General features: G+C 48.5%; 2 protein-coding genes across 2 annotated transcripts; one reads left to right on the forward strand and one right to left on the reverse strand.

The window, feature by feature from the left end:
* Positions 1–4,733: 4,733 nt before the first annotated feature.
* On the forward strand, positions 4,734–14,395 carry Gba (glucosylceramidase beta). Its single transcript, XM_028753137.1, has 11 exons — positions 4,734–4,896; positions 5,294–5,363; positions 5,610–5,801; positions 5,900–6,046; positions 7,264–7,397; positions 7,610–7,782; positions 7,993–8,227; positions 9,035–9,259; positions 9,626–9,789; positions 10,085–10,201; positions 10,280–14,395. Exons 2-11 carry the CDS (start codon positions 5,309–5,311, stop codon positions 10,383–10,385), a joined length of 1,548 nt encoding a protein of 515 aa, XP_028608970.1. The 5' UTR covers positions 4,734–4,896; positions 5,294–5,308; the 3' UTR covers positions 10,386–14,395.
* Mtx1 (metaxin 1) lies at positions 10,835–16,159 on the reverse strand. The gene is made up of 8 exons (XM_028753138.1): positions 15,605–16,159; positions 14,648–14,717; positions 14,446–14,525; positions 12,375–12,467; positions 12,061–12,243; positions 11,889–11,965; positions 11,252–11,406; positions 10,835–11,175 (listed from the first exon to the last, which is right to left on the reverse strand). The coding sequence occupies exons 1-8, from the start codon at positions 16,157–16,159 to the stop codon at positions 10,961–10,963; spliced, it is 1,428 nt and encodes a 475-aa protein (XP_028608971.1). The 3' UTR covers positions 10,835–10,960.
* Between the last annotated feature and the right edge of the window lie 840 nt (positions 16,160–16,999).

The following is a 16,999-nucleotide window of genomic DNA, read 5'->3' on the forward strand; positions in this document are numbered from 1 at the left end:
ACTGCAGCGCTTACCGCGGAGGCTTTTAGAACACGCCTCGCGCCCCGCCCACCTCACGCTGCCCCTACTCGAGTCTCACGCCCAGGCCCCTCCTCTAGCTTCATGCCCCGCCCCGCCTCGGTTCTCCCGACTGTCCAACCCCATCGATCCTTTTCCCACCCCCCCCTCGCCTCAGGCCCCTCCCATAGTCTCCGCCCTACACGCCCCGCCCCCGCTCCCGTATAGTGTCCCTCCCACTCGCCTTTTGGCTGCTGTGATTTCCTTTAGCCTCCGGTTGGGGCTGCTGTTTCTCCGATTAGACCTCAAGTGGAATTGATACTGGGTTTGGTGTTTTAACTTTTTCCCAGCCAGCATTTGCACGGAACCATCCTGATATCATTATTAGTTGCTGTGCTAGTTAGTTTTTGTCACCTTGACACAAATCTAGACATCTGGGAAGATAGACTCTCATCTAAGGAATCGTCTCCATCTGATTAGCCTGTGGAGCATAATTTTGATTTTTTGATTGGTATGAGAGGATCCAGCCCACTGGGTGATACTACTCTACCCCTGGACAGGTAGGTGGTCCTGGATTTAAAAAAGCAGGGGGAGCAAACCATGGGGACAGTCATAGTTCGAGTTTCTGCTTTTGCCCCTGACCTGACTTCCCTCAGTGATGGATTGTGTCTAGGAGTCATAAAATGACTTTCCTCCCCAAGTTGTTTTTAGTTACAGTGTGTATCACAGAAGCAAACTAGAACAATTGCAAAGATACTTGTGTCTCTGATATCCACATGAGTGCACCTGGGGAAATGCACGCACATACAATAATTGAGTAAATACAACAAAATATAAGTCTAATTTTTAAAAGGGGGAATGAAAGGTGGACCAGATGGCTCAACCATTGCAGGAACACGTTGTAAACATTGAAGGGAAAAACAAACTACAAAGTTGCCTTCTGACCTCCACATGCTTGCATCACCCTCCTGCCCCACCAAAAACACAATAAACATTTTAAAAAGAGGTAAGCTGGGCATGGTTATGCAAGCCATGGATGTCTCAGCACTTAAGAGGCAGAGGCAGGGGCCGGGCAGTGGTGGCCCACGCCTTTAATCCCAGCACTTGGGAGGCAGAGGCAGGCAGATTTCTGAGTTCAAGAGTTCGAGGCTAGCCTGGTCTACAGAGTGAGTTCCAGGACAGCCAGGGCTACACAGAGAAACTCTGTCTTGAAAAAAACCAAAAAAAAAAAAAAAAAAAAAAAAAGAGGCAGAGGCAAGCAGATCTTGAGGCTAGCCTGAAATTCAACCTACTTAGCTTGTTCTCGTCCAGGCTACACAGTGAAATTTCTTTTCTTTCTTTCTTTCTTCTTTCTTTCTGACTGTCTGTTTGTTTTGTTTTTCAGGACAGGGTTTCTCTGTGTAGCCCTGGCTGTCCTGAACTCACTCTGTAGACCAGGCTGGCCTCAAACTCAGAAATCCGCCTGCCTCTGCCTCCCAAGTGCTGGGATTAAAGGTGTGTACCACCATTGGCCAGACCAACAATCAGGTTCCTACTGAAACAAAGTTAGGCTTCTGCCTAAGATTAGCCTAACTCACAGATAGATGTAGATTGTCACAAAACTGATGACAGTTGCTGTAAGTTAGAAGAAATGTATGGGACTATGAGTTTGTGTCACAGGATAGTTTATTTTGTGTTTTTTTTTTTGTGTGTGTGTGTGTGTGTGTGTATCACAAGAGAAAGTGACATCTAAAACCCTGGGTGTCATATCACACTTCTGCAATCTCAGCACATGGAGACAATAGCACAAAGTTCCAGGCTAGCCCAGGCTACAGTGAGATCCTTATTCAAGAAAGAAGAAAAACAAAACAACCAAATATGAAACAAAATTTAAAAAAAAGAAAACAGACCACAAACTACTAAGTACATCCCTAGCCTTAGAAACTGGAGTTGAAAGACCCATTCTACCTGGTGTGGTGGTACAGGCCTTTAATTTCAGGTCTTGGGAGGTAGACAAAGGCAGGCTCTGTGAGCTCAGGCTCACTGTGGTCTATATAGTGATTTCTAGGACAGCCAGAGCTAATAGTAAGATCCAGCCTCAAAACAACAACGAAGAAAGAAAGAAAGAAAGAAAGAAAGAAAGAAAGAAAGAAAGAAAGAAAGAAAGAAAGAAAGAGAGAAAGAAAGAAAGAAAGAAAGAAAGAAAAGAAAGAAAGGAAAGAAGGAAGGAAGGAAGGAAGAAAGAAAGAGAAGGAAGAAATAAAGAAGAAAAGAAATGAGAAGAAAAGAAAGGACCCAATCTGGGTTGGCCCATGAAGTCTATTTCATTCACTCTTATACTCTTATTCTGTGTTGTGTAAGTAAAGTTAATACCACTGCTGCTGTTCCAAAGGACCTGGGTTCAATTCCCAGAACCAACATGGTGCCTCACAACTGTCTGTAACTCCAGTGGATCCAACATCCTCTTTCCTCTGTGTGGCAATAGGCATTCACATGGTGCACAGATATACATGTAGGCAAAATATCCATATACACAAAAATCATAAATTAAGCCCAGTATTAATGAAATAAAGAGATAAAACAACTAAGAATAAATACACACTTAGAAAACATCTCTGGCTGGGCAGTGGTGGTGCACACCTTTAATCCCAGCACTTGGGAGGCAGAGGAAGGCAGATTTCTGAGTTCAAGGCCAGCCTGGTCTACAGAATGAGTTCTAGGACATCCAGGGCTATACAGAGAAACCCTGTCTCAAAAAAACATAAAAAAAAAAGAAAAGAAAAGAAAGAAAATAGCTCTGGCTGGGTGGTGGTAGTCCATATCTCTAAACTCAGCACTCAGAAGGTAGAGGCATGTGGGTGTCTGAGTTCCAGGACAGCCAGGGCTACACAGAGAAACCCTGTCTGAAAAAAGAAAAAAAAGGAGGAGGAGGATGAGGAGGAGGAGAAAAAGGAGAAGGAGGAGGAAGAGGAGGAGGAGGGAAAAAAAGAAATGTAAATAGGAAGGGAAGAAAAGAAAGAAAAATCATAGCGTGCTTGTCATATATTACAAATTAAGGCCACAACTGTGAAATTATGGATGAATGAAATAGACAGGTCTTGGGCAATACTTCCTGGAAATCAGGAAGTCTAAGGAGGGTTGGTACTGACAGCCGTAGTCATACAGTAGTTCAGTTTACTATAACAACTTGGCACTTATCCCTGTGACATAATAGATACTGAAAGGCTTTGAGGCTGCCTAGAACAAGTCAAATGTTTCCTTGAAGGTTTCCCTCATAAACACAGGCCTGCTTAGTTGCAACAATCGGTGTGCAGCACTCTCATAACCACACCTAGTATTCTCCTACCTCACAGTAACCCTAGGAGGTGGCTTGATCCCTCTTCTTTTATGGAGGAGAAGCAGGCTTAGAGGAACTGATTTATTGATTCTTAACATGATACTGAACTGTACTTGATTGTGAGTTGCCAAGATTCAAACCAATGCATCTCCTAGAAACTATACTTAAATACTGCCAGAGCCGAAGAAGATAAGTAATCAATTTCTTTTTTTTTGTTTGTTTGTTTTTTTTCGAGACAGGGATTCTCTGTGTAGCCCTGGCTGTCCTGGAACTCACTCTGTAGACCAGGCTGGCCTCGAACTCAGAAATCTGCCTGCCTCTGCCTCCCAAGTGCTGGGATGAAAGGCATGTGCCACCACCGCCCGGCAGTAATCAATTTTTTAAAGGGTATGTGGTAAAGACTTCACTGTCATAATTGTAAGAACATAACAGCCTCATTCTGCAAGCATAAAGCTCCTGATACCTAATTACGAGCTTCACTTGGCTTGTCTTGCTAACTCTAGTAATGCTTCTGTGAGATTGTACTAGTGTCTGTGTTGGGCAAGTGTGGAAACAGGTTTAGAGACCTGAAATTAGTCAGATCATGTTGTATGTGTCACTGCCAATAATCTTATTTGATGTGGCTCACAAAGAAACCTCGAGGACAGCCCTCTTCTTGTGTCCACCAAAGAGAGACAGCATTTTCCAGTTTCCTGTAAGGAAATATGAATAGCTGTCCACCCAGCATCTGATGATGAAACAAGGGAATCCAGAAAGGGCCAGTGGGGACTACTCCCTCCCTCAGTCTTGTTATCCAGAGCCCAACAGCAGCTCCCTGTACTTCACTGTAACTACCCCCACCTGCTCCTCTGTGAAGGGTCCCTTTTCCTCTCAAGGAGTCCTGTAAGTGTACCTGTCAACATTTCTGTCTTCATCTGTAACTCTGTGGAAGTGTCTGACTCTTGTGTCTCACTTGTCTCTTTAGGGCAAAGGTTGTGTGTATGTGGGAGTTGTTTTTCAAGATAAGGTTTCTCTGTGTAAAAGTCCTGGCTGCCCTGGAAATTGCTCTGTAGATTCAGGCTGGCCTTGAGCTCCTCCTCCCAAGGGCCAGATTTAAAGGCATGGACCACCACCACCAGGCTGTATGTGGGGTTTTAAAACTTTTGTTTTTATTTTTAAATCATGTATATCTGTGCGTCAGTATGTGTATGTGAAGATGGTGACCCTTAGAGGCTAGATGTCCTTTCTGTGTACTCAGCTGTCCATACAACCCTTCTCTTCTTAAAGCTGTCATCCTTTAGGCCTTCTGAAATTTCACCTGGTATGCAATGAATGAATAGCCTGGAAGGACCCGACTGCCCATTACAAATATGGCTTCGATTGCTTCACTTCCTGCATCATGTGACCGACTTAGTCATCATGTGACTTTGTCCTCTCCTTTAGCCGGAATTATCTTGCTGTGCTAGTCCGGTTCCAATAGATATGATATCTGCCTATATCCTTGTTTTATTTAGTAGATCTTCTCTCTCCAAGGCTCGGAAACTCCCACGATCTTCTCATTCGCTGATCCTGAGGAGCTCAGGTTTTCAAGATCTTCTAGAAAGGTAAGCAGGCAGGATAACAATTTGCCTTGTCAGTCTTGCATCTGGAATTCTGCCCATCCAGATTATGGAATTTGGTGAGTTTGGTTTTCTTTTGTTTTTTTTTTGTTTTTTGTTTTGTTTTTGTTTTAAAATTCATGGCATCATGTCTCTTGAATAAGGCACAGATGGAGGGAGGGCTGAAGGCTGAACTTGATGGGGGAAAAGAGTGGAGTGGGCAGCAAACTCTCCAGCAGAGTAAATGCAAGACACCTCCAGTGTCTACCGGCATTGTCTGCTCACTAATAAAGATGTGAGCCTGTGCTGTGGGTAGCCACAGGCAGCTGCCCTCTGGCCAGGAGAGTGCTTGCAGGGTAGAGAGAGTCTGCTTTATACTCCTTCCTCCTTATTTTCTTCTCAGAAGCATCCTGGTGTCATGGCTGCCTGGCTCATAGGATTCTTCCTATTTCAGGGAGTATCTTGGGCATACGGTGAGTCAAGGATAAGGTTGGAGGCGTGAAGGTATTCCCTGCCCCATAGTCCCCAGGAAGCCTTCATTATGGTGGTGGCCTTTCAGTAGGGACTCTGTAATCCCTTAAGAGTGCCTGAGACATCTTTGGGCTGGGAGTACGGTGGAGGGATTTTTTAAAAATTGTTCAATCCCTGTATAGTTACAGATACCCACTCCCCCGTAATCCCAAATCGACGCTTGCCTCTGCTTGTGCCCTGCCTTCTAGGTGCCCGACCCTGCATGCCCAAAAGCTTTGGCTACAGCTCAGTGGTCTGTGTCTGCAATGCAACGTACTGTGACTCTCTTGACCCCCTGACCTTACCGGCTCCGGGTGCCTTCAGCCGTTATGAGAGTACGAGAAGTGGACGTCGGATGGAGCTGAGTGTCGGGTCCATCCAGGCCAACCGTACTGGCACAGGTAGTCACTTTATCTGTCCCTCTAAGCCTGGACCCAAAGTTGCACCAGTGATCAGCATGTCCTCCTCTGGACTCTGATTTTTCCTCTTCTTTTCCCAGGGCTACTACTCACTTTGCAGCCAGAAGAGAAATTCCAGAAAGTGAAAGGATTTGGAGGTGCCATGACAGACGCCACTGCGCTCAACATCCTTGCCTTGTCCCCCAAAACTCAGAAGCTGCTCCTCAGATCCTACTTCTCTAGCGAGGGTGAGGAAGGGCAGAGCAAGATGGTATACTCTAATTTATGCCCTTTTTATACCCTGGCTTTATTTTATTTTTGTTACATTTTATTATCTCTTGTGTATGCTGCATGAGGGGGGAGGTCAGAGGACAGTTTGCCCGTGTCCATTGTCCACCATGAGGTTCATGGGCTCTAGTTGGGTCTGCAGGCTTGGCAGCAGGAACCCTACCCACTGAGATGTCTTGTCAGCCTTTTTGCTCTCGCTTCTGTATTTTCTCCTGACATTTGCCTCCCTCTTCTCTCCTCTCCTCTCTATCCCTCTTTGAGTGGGTCTCATGTATTCCAGACTAACATCTACTATGCAGTCAGTGATGACCTTGAACCTTTGACCCTCCTGCCTCTCATTTCCCGAATGCTATGGTTCCAGGTGTGCATTAGCACGCCCCGTTTATACAGTATTGGAGCTCAGACTTAGGGCTTCGTGCATCCTTGGCAAGCATTCTGCCACCTGAACTACATCCCTAGCCTGCCTCTCTTTTTTTCTCTTTCCCTTTGTCACCTCCCTCTCTTTACTTTCTGTAGATCAGGCTTGCCTCGAACACTGTACAGCCATGACTAGCCTCAGACTCTTAGTCTTCCTGCCTTAGTTTTCTAAGTGCTAGGATTACAAGCATATGCCACCAGTGTACCAGGCCTGTGGTTCCTAACTCAGTGCCACTGAAATAAGAGCACCTTTTTAAGCCAGGCAGTGGTGGCGCACGCCTTTCATCCCAGCACTTGGGAAGCAGAGGCAGGCAGATTTCTGAGTTCGAGGGCAGCCTGGTCTACAGAGTGAGTTTCAGGACAGCCAGGGCTACACAGAGAAACCCTGTCTCGAAAAACAAAACAAAACAAAAGATCACCTTTTCAATATTCTGCTAAGTACTTAGGAAACGCCTGCTCAGAAGGGGCTTCTGTTTCACTTAGGTTCTGGTCTCCACAATTCCACACCTAGATCGTGGCTCTGAATGAGACCCTATTGAAGACTGACAAGTGATTAAAGCCAATTTTCATACTCGCCTTATTTTATTTTGTATTTTATTTTATATTGAGACAGGGTCTTTCCTTGTGGCCCTGGCTGGCCTGCTTACGTTGACCCAGCTGCCTCAGCTGCAGGAGGGATTACAGACATGGTGCCACCACACTCGGCTCCATTCTCTCCTGGTGATTCAGAGTTCCCTATCTTGGCCATCATTTCCTGCAGGAATTGAATATAACATCATCCGGGTGCCCATGGCCAGCTGTGACTTCTCCATTCGTGTCTACACCTATGCTGACACCCCTAATGACTTCCAGTTATCCAACTTCAGCCTCCCAGATGAAGACACCAAGCTCAAGGTGTGCATTCTGGTTGCTTCAGCCCTCTTGGTATTGCTGTTTTGGGGCTGGGAAGGTCCAGGTTAGAGCTGTCTCTAGAGCAACCTGGAACCTACTGCAGCCTATTTGTCGTAGGGTTAAGAGGGTGGGGGCTGATGGTTGGACCTGATGCACTGGTTGAACTAGTATGTGTTCCAGCTCTGGGTGTCTCTTTCTTCACTGTTTGTCTCCAGATACCCCTGATTCACCAAGCCCTGAAGATGTCCCCACGCCCCATTTCACTCTTTGCCAGTCCCTGGACATCACCCACTTGGCTCAAGACCAATGGAGCAGTGAATGGGAAGGGGTCACTGAAGGGTCAGCCAGGGGATATCTATCACCGAAGCTGGGCCAATTACTTTGTCAAGTAAGGGATCATCAGGGCCATGGGGTCTGGACCAATCTCCCATTTGAACACCTTAGTCTACATCGTACCCCTTGACCTGCTCCACTTCCAGGTGTACTCCTTGCTCGTTTTTGAACATTCTCTGCCTTTCAGTTTATCAGTTTTGCCTCTTACCCATATCTTGGTCCACTTTCTTAGCCCTGATCACTCATGCCCTTTCTCTCTTGCCAGGTTTCTGGATGCTTATGCTCAGCACGGCATAAAATTCTGGGCAGTGTCAGTGGAGAATGAGCCTACTGCAGGGCTCTTAACTGGGTATCCCTTCCAATGTCTGGGCTTCACTGCTGAACACGAGAGAGACTTCATTGCCTATGACCTAGGGCCAGCCCTTACCAACAGTTCTCATGACGTGAAGCTGTTCATGCTAGATGATCAGCGGTTGCTGCTTCCCCGCTGGGCACAGGTGGTAAGCTCTAGAACTTCCCAGGCTGTCCCAATGGACTCCAAATCTACTATCCAAAATGACTGGCTGCAATTTTAGAGTACTTTCCCTTGTGCCAGGGTTGAGATAGGGTCTTGCTATATAAACTAGGCTAGCCCTGAAGCTGTGGGCATGCTGCTGACTTGTGAGTGCTGGGATTACAGGCATCCACCATACCTGACTTCTACTTATTTATTTATTTGAGACAGGATCTCATTAGATAGCTCTGATTAGTCTGAAATTATATAGACCAAGTTGGCCTTGAACTCCTAGAGATCTACTTGTCTCTTGTCCCCCAAGTGCTGAGATTAAAGTCACATACCGCCATACCTGGCCTCTCAACTCTCAACATGGAGGTGTATGTGTGGGCCTTGGCTGACAATTTGTCAAGAGCTGCTGAGCTTGGTGTATTTTTGTCTTTGTTTTGGATTTCGAGACTGAGTCTCTCACTGATTAGGTTAGGTTTGCTAGTCACTGAGCCCCAGAGATCTACCTGACCCTACCTGCTCAGTGAAAGGATTGCAAGGCCTTGCGTAGGTGTGGTGCTGGAGATCAACTGAGATCCTCAGCTGCATGGCAAGAACTTTACCAGCTCCAATTTGTGACTCCTGTAACACCCTAGGCCAGATCTAGTTGCCCAGGGCACTGCCCATTCTGGACTTCCAGGGCCCTATCACTGTTGTCAGGGTGATACCTTCCAGTTGCTGGATTCTACCACCCATTTCTGCACCCCTCTGTGCTGGGCTTGTGGTCACTGGCTTTTCCTATTGTTCCTTTCCTCTCTCTGTGCAGGTGCTATCTGATCCAGAGGCAGCTAAGTACGTTCATGGCATTGCTGTACACTGGTATATGGATTTCCTGGCTCCAGCCAAAGCTACTTTAGGAGAGACACACCGCTTGTTCCCCAACACAATGCTCTTTGCATCAGAGGCCTGTGTGGGCTCCAAGTTCTGGGAACAGAGTGTTCGGTTGGGCTCCTGGGATCGAGGGATGCAGTACAGTCACAGCATCATCACGGTGAGCCACCTGTCTCCAAAAGCACACCATCTGAGATCCCTTTTCTAGTCTCATGATGGCAAACAGGCCTTCCTCCTCAGCAGGCTTGCCAGCTTTCTCTTTGGGGCAACTGTGGGATGCCATGATTATCTTTTCCTTCACAGACGTATATGCCCATCAGTCTTTTGCTTCATGTTTGGGTCCCTGGCAGCCATATCTGCCCGATTTCTCAGTTCCTGAGATGCTTGTCTTCACAGTCCTCATCTCCTCAGACACTGAGACAGAGCGTCCCTTCAGAGGAACAAACCACCCCTAGTCCTTCTGTGATCTTTGGCTGTCTTTTCTAGGGATACCCATCTTTACCTTTTTACCTTGCCTTTACTCTAGAACCTCCTTTATCACGTAACTGGATGGACTGACTGGAACCTTGCCCTGAATCCTGAAGGAGGGCCCAACTGGGTCCGCAACTTCGTTGATAGCCCCATTATTGTTGACATCCCCAAGGACACATTTTATAAACAGCCCATGTTCTACCACCTTGGCCACTTCAGGTGAGTAGAGAATGGGCATCCCATTCCACAGCAGGCCTATCATCTATCTGTATCAGGCTTACATCATCCTGTATCGTGGGGGAGCAGGAAGGTTTCTAGGGTGGCAACCCTGGGAGGGGCTCACTCCTCCTCTGTTACACCATGTAGGCAGGAAGTGATTAGGTGGCATCAGAGCCACAGATAATCCCCAGAGGACAGGACCAAGGCCCAGCAGCACAGCTAAGGCTCAGAGTTAAGAGTCTGGCTGTGTTGCCCAGGGAAGCCTGGAGTCCCTGATGTCTGTCTTCACATTCAGCAAGTTCATTCCTGAGGGATCCCAGCGAGTCGAGTTGGTGGCCAGTGAGAAGAATGACTTGGAAACAGTGGCACTGATACGCCCTGATGGCTCTGCAGTTGTGGTTGTGTTAAACCGGTAAGCTGAGTACAAAGGCAGGTCTGGGCCTGAGCAGTGTGAAGTGGTTGGTTGATTCTCGGCTTTTCTTCTCTCCAGATCTTCTAAGGATGTCCCACTTACCATCAGTGATCCTGCCTTGGGCTTCCTGGAGACCATCTCACCTGGCTACTCCATTCACACTTACCTGTGGCGTCGCCAGTGATGGAAGATAGCTAAGCAGGCACCGGGGCTTAGCATGGACATTAAAGGGAAAGAGTTAGCTTCTGTGCTATCTGTGACTAAAGAAGGTACAGCAGGGCCTGGGTGACCTTACAGTGACACAGGGGCAGGAGCAAGGGTTTGGGTGTCTCATTCTCCTTTCTATATATGTGTGGGAAGCCCTAGAGTCCCTCCAATTTCCCATGGTTGTAAAGTGTGCACCATGCACTAGTTGCCCGTGGAAGCTGAGCCTAGGTCCAGGGTGAGCTCACTGTCTATGAAGCACAAGATGGGGATGCCTAGGGAAGTTGGGACTGTGCAGAGGAGCAGGTGGGTCAGTTTAAGGGCTGAAGCAGCTTTAGAACCCAAGTGCCAGAGGGTGGGCCTACATCTCTACATTCTCACTGTAGCATCTAAGAATGGCAGCAGCCACATAAAGAAGAAAATACTGGATCCCAGTTAGTGTAAACAGTTTTATTCTGAGGCCAGCACCCCAGTTTTGGCTGCTCCAACCATGGGGAGATGAAGGGACGTCTGGAATGCACGAGTAGAAAAATCAGTCCTGGGAACAGGAATGCATCAGTCCTCTTCATCCTCCTCCGCCAGGCCCAAGGCCCGGGTGCCCGGGGCCCGAGCAGGGCTTGTCCGCTGGATAGAAACAATACCACTGAGCAGGGCATAGCCCACCATGGCTGCCAGGCCTGCCAGCACAGAGAGAATCTGGGTTCTGCGCCGGTATGGCTCCTCCTCAGTCTCAGGGGCTGCTGGTGTCTGGCGTGGAGGTGGTACCTCAGCTAGGAGGCAAGGAAGGCAGGTAAGCAAGGGAGTTAGGCCTTGGACCCCAGCCCATGCTCTCCATCTGCCCCTTACCTCCATCCCGGGGAAAGTAGAGGTTGAGGATATGGGTGCAGTAGACACAGAGGTTGTGCAGCCCCCGAAGGTGGGCCTGCAGCTTCCCACTGGGCAGCTTTGCCTGCAGCAGCAGGGCCAAATGGCTAAAAACAAAGGCGTCCAGGGAAGCAGGGCTGGAGAGAGGGGGTTGGGGGGAGGGAGGTGAGATGAAGTGGACAACTGCACAGAGAGGTCAACATGACGTCAGCAAGAGGGAAAAGTCTGCTTCGGAGGGGCAGGCTCTGGGCAGCAAGGGGCCGTCCAGGGAAGAGCAGGACACCTAGCTCTGGATTTGGAGGACACCTAGCTCTGGATTTGGTAGGGGGAGCTCCCCAGGTGGCGCCAGCCTGGCCCTGAATGGACTTCTATCCCAGGGTTGCATAATGGACACATTGAGTGGCGCCCAGCCCAGCAGTCTCCTCCTGTGCCTGGCTTCTCTCCATCCCACCTTCCTGTACCACCAAGGAGGTTCCAGCCACACACACACACAGCTCCCCTGTCACCAGAGGCGGTGTCTGTCCTAAGAACCTCCTGTTCACACCTCAGCCCAGGCTTTGACACCTGAACCTGTATCTTCTTCCAACATCCATTTATCCTCCCTTGGAGTCAGACTCACGCATCTCCAAAGAAGAACTTCTGAGAGCCCAGACGCTGAGAGAGAAGGGTTAGGCACTCTCGAGCCTCTTGATACAACTGTAGGGAGGGACAGGAGGCATGTGGTTGGGGGAGTTGTGGCACTTCCCATAATCTGTCATCTTTGGAGTTCATCTCTTTTGTCCCCAAACTACCTCTTTTTCTAGTTCCTCCTCACTCTCTGACTTGTGCTTGCCACACAGCAGCTGCAGGCGCTCCATGTACTGGCGTTGCATGCGGCCAGGCAGGAAGAAATTGAGCGGAAAGGGCATAGCCTCTGCATACCACTTTCGGGTCACTTCCACATAGTTCTTGGCATCTATCCAAAAAGTATGGATCTGGATTGGGCAGACAGGAAGGAAGAGAAAGTCTGCGCCAGCGCACCTGCCTGTCACGGGGTGGGCTTCTAAGTCTCATGGTGCTCTGTCTATCTATCTCTGCTGTGAATGTTAGGTCTAGGCGTACTCACTATCACAGGGAGTAGTTTCTCTTCCAGCAGAGACATGAAGGCTAGGGTATCTGCTCCTTGTCGAGCTGACAGATCATAGTCGGCATTATACTTCTGTGGAAGAAATGTTCATGAGGTGAATAGTGAAGGCTTGCAGGGACGCTCTTCTCAGTAGGGAAAGAACAGTAACCCCACACTAGCCTCAAGCATAGTAGAGGTAGAAGAAGGAGTCTTTCCTGCTGAGGTCTCCTTGCCCCAGCCCAGCCAGTAGCCTGTTGCTGTTGGCCAAAAGCCTGGGCTTTGGAGCCCACTGGCTGTCAAGGTCCTGCACCCACTGGGGGGGAGGGAAGAAGGCCTGGCCGCAAAGTGGGAGCAGCTCCCAGAGTTTCCACGGAAAGCTGGCGGTGTGCCTGCTGACAGCAACTCTCTAACAGTAACTTCCTGATCCAGACACCACAGAGCTAGCAAAGAGGACCTCAGCCATGACTCAGAAATCAGGGGCCACCATCTTTACCCTTCTTGAACCCAGTACATTTACACCCAGCCACCCCGAGCCCCGCTTGTTTCTCACGGCCAAGCTCCTGACTATGTCTTGTACGTCACTCCAAACTCTTATGTACCGTTACTCTACATTCATCCCCCATGTTTCCGTCTCTTAGTGTGGCCTGCCTCCCAAGGTTCAGTCTGTTCTTGGTTCCCCCTCACAGACTAAGAAAGCTTTGTATCTGCACAGACTCTAGAAAATGTCTCTTACACTTCCCTGAACCTCAGTTTCTCCTTTATGGAAGGAGACAGTAATCTTTTTCTCTCAATGTGGCTGGGTTTGGAAATAACTTAGGAAAAAGCCCTTTGGAAACTGAAAAGGCTGTGTTTATATGCAAGTAACCCAGGTCCTGCCAGGAACTCTGGCTTTTATCTGGATCCTATTTCTCCAGGCATCTAAGCTTCCATTACTTTCCCAGCTCCCTGGAAAGTAGAAATGAAAAAGAGGATTCTATTTCTGACTGTATGTTCCCTTTGGAACAACACTGTGAATGCCAGAGCTCTTACAGCATCCTGCCTAAGCACCCTACTTTACAAGAACTTTAGTTGGTGAGCTGGCTTAGCAGGTTAAAGAACTTGCTATCACACTCAGTGACATGACGTCCATTCCAGGAGCCCATTCTACTAAATTGTCCAGCGACCTCCCCAAGTGTGCCATGGCATGTGTGCACATACACCCGCCCCCCAACAAGAGAAATAAATGTTTAAAAAACAAAAATAAGAGTTTATTGATTTGAGAAGTTAAATCACCTGTCCAACATCACAGTCAATAACAGAATAACAGAGCCAAAGCCTCCACTCTCTTGTAATTCTCTCTTAAACATCCCAATGTAGCACTAAGCTTTGTCCATCCTGAGCCCTATATCTAGCATAACTTAGCACTTGAGAAGATAAATGGTCCGTAGAAATACTTGTTTTTTCTTTCCCCCCTCTGCCAGCTTTTACTCCTTTCTTTGATAGTTCTCACTATATAGCCCAGACTGCTCTGGAACTCAGTCTATAGAGCAGGTTGACTTTCAACTACAGAAATCTGCCTGCCTCTGCCTTCCAAGTGCTGAGATTAAAGGTGTGTGCCACAACTGCCCAGTGACTTGTTTTCTTTTTTGAGAGGAGGTCTTATGTATTCCAGGCTGGCCCCAAACACACTATGTAGCCAAAGATAATTTTAAATTTCTGATCATCCTACTTCTACCAAGTCCTGGGGTTATATACATTGTACCACCATGCCCATTTATATTACAAATCTTTGGGTCCACCCCAAAGCCAACTGCTGTTCTCTACTCTTCTTTATTTTCCATGTGTCAGCCTGTGTATTTCTCTCCCTCCCTGCCCATTTGATTTCTCAGGCTATCCTACCCCACAACCCCTTAAATTTAATATCTGGCCAACAGCTTAGCACAGTAACACTATTTATTCCTCATGCTGTTCCTCAGTGCTCTGGATCACCCTTCTCTTGCTTGGCACATGTCTGCTCTTCAATAAATAAGTGTGACACCTCACTGCATGGACTGGATTTCTTCCACTGTCAGCCCCCACTCAAGACACCTACCTCTTTACGAAGATGGGTGATGATCCTGTGTGGCACTGTGATGACTTTCCCATCACTGGTTCGAAGAGCAGGCAGAGTTCCTGATATTGAGAAAGAAGTACACTCACAAGGTCTAGCTTGCCTGGTCATACTGATTTGCACTATATTCCTGTCTCCTGCCCCTCCCCTTGCACATTCCCTTCACTACAGGGATACTGGATACCTGAAGGGCTCTGCCAAGGATTGTTGATCTTGTGCACCTTCAGAGGAGCACCTGTAAATCTGGTATAGGTCTGCAGGGAAGAAAGCAGAAGGTAGAGAGGCCAGGGTGTGGCTTCACAAAGAAACCAAGAAAAGAAACAGTGACTCAGTAAATTATGTGCTATGATCTATACTTAGCACTTTTATACCAAAAGGAGAGGCGGAAAGAGTGTGCCATTCCCATTTACAAATGGGCAAACTGGACCAAAGTTTTGTGGACATGTTTTTATGTCCATTTCCAAGATTACACATTAGGAAAATATTTCTACCCTTTTGCCATCTACACTGTAAAACCTATTCACAAAAGCTTTTCCTAACTAATATCCCTCTTCCTGGAAGTACTGACTTTCTTTGGCAGTCTCTGTATTCTATTCCTACTTTATGTCACACATCTGATCATTTTATTATTTCTGTAAACAATTTCAATATGGGGGTCAAAATCGTATTGCAAAGCAATGTTTTACTATAAGAAGCATAAGAAATGGTTTTTATAATCCCGAAGAAGATGAATGAAGTGAAGTAAGTCTGCCTAGTTCTAAAGCTCTTCCTACAGTCTGGCTCTGGGACTGTCTAATCTACCAAAACTAAACTCAAATTCTTAGCGGAAAAAGAAGGTGAAAGGGACTGAGAGGGCAGAAACGCCAAGACTAAGATTACCCAGTAGGGGTTATCCCAAGGTCACACAGCCAATAAATGGATAAGCAAGGTCTAAAACCCATCTTCTTTCTGAAGCCCTGAACAAACACATTTCCACTGCTACACAAATCTATCCTAGGAAATCATAGCGTAAGGCACGGAGCCCACTTCGGCCTTTGATTGCCTCAGTTTCTCTCAATACTCTTGCGTTTGGGTTCTCGGCAAAGCTCCAACACCCACTCCAGCTCTCCAGAGTTCAGAGGACGCATGCATAATCCCTCACCAGCACGGCCAGACTATCCAGGTCCACCGACGGCAATCCCCAGCCCCCTGACCAGCAGAATAGCTCCATGGGCGCCGCCATCTTGCACACTCTCTGACCCGGAAGCACCTTCTCATACGCGTCCGCCTTCTCTCGCCAGGAACCGCCCCTGGCCCCTGCCTCTCTGGCCACTGGGGGTTTGGGGTCTGGGGAGGCGTGGTTTTTCGCGGCCTGAGACGCGGCGGGACTGTAGGAGGTGGGGCATGGGCCATCTGAGTAGCGCCTAGGGCTGTAGGAGGTGGGGCATCGGCCTTCTGAGTAGCGCCGAGGGCTTGTCCTGAGGCGGCCCCCGTAAGGGAGCAAGGCTGCGGTCCAGACGCGCTTGGGAGATTCGCGGCGCCTGTGCCGAGCGTAGCCACGAACCGCCGGAGACACGGAGGGCTTGGGAGAGGGGCATCTGGTGCGGCTTATCGGCCTCTGGGGGCACTTGCCAAACTGCACATGGCCTCGACAACCCCGGGCCCTCTCAGGTCTCTGCCCCGAGCGGGCGCTGCGGGGGGGTCCCCCGAGCCGCATGTTTTCCACAGCGCGTTATGTTTGGAGCGGGCCCCGCGCTGCCTGTCGCCATGGAAACAAAACAGGGGCGGTGGCGGCGCCGGAGCTGAGGCCCGGCTGGGGCCTGAGTGGGGGAAGGGGAGGTGCGGCTCGCGGGCTGTTGCCTTCGTAACGGGAACTCCTGGTTGGTCCCAAGCTCCCCTCGGGTTCACCCCGACAAGGCCTTCCCGCGGTACCCAGTGTTCACCAGTCCCTTCCTTGCTCCTCTCCTCTAGTTTTCTGCTCCAGCCTCTGGTGATGGTTTCCCTTTTCTGATCGTTTAGATTTCCTCGTCCAGTTCTCTCTCGTTGGGCGCTTCTAGACTTCCATTTTTCCCAAGAGTGAGGGAAAAATGGAGGAATGGACACATGTCAGACACGCAACACATCGTAATAAAAAGTATTTGCTATGCCACATCAATAAGCCTCATGTCGTGATCCTCTAGGCACTGTAGCAAGCAAGTTTTCAGTCAGTTTTGGTTAAAGGATGGTCCACTGCCCTCCATTTCCGCCAACCGTGAAATAATGCCCAGAACCTAGAATTGCCCAAGGCAAGAGATTCTGAATTTTCCAACCACTGCTTGCAAAGAACAGTAGCATTTGGTAGCGCTGTAAAGTTGAAAGCTCCCAAGAACCAGATGTCAGGGTAAACGGAAGCATCTTTGAGGAGGACCATTATGAGGGAGCGGGAGGCAAGGAAAGCTGTAGGACTCTTTCCCAGTGCCCTTGGTTTCTGGAGCTGGTGATGCCTCCAAGGTGATTGGCAGCTCTTTGTTTCCGGCCCCCCCCCCGCCTGTTGCCCCCCCACCCCAGCTCGCTTCTC

This window comes from Grammomys surdaster, unplaced genomic scaffold, assembly GCF_004785775.1.
Source record: "Grammomys surdaster isolate TR1022 unplaced genomic scaffold, NIH_TR_1.0 125946, whole genome shotgun sequence".
Taxonomy (NCBI): Eukaryota; Metazoa; Chordata; class Mammalia; order Rodentia; family Muridae; genus Grammomys; species Grammomys surdaster.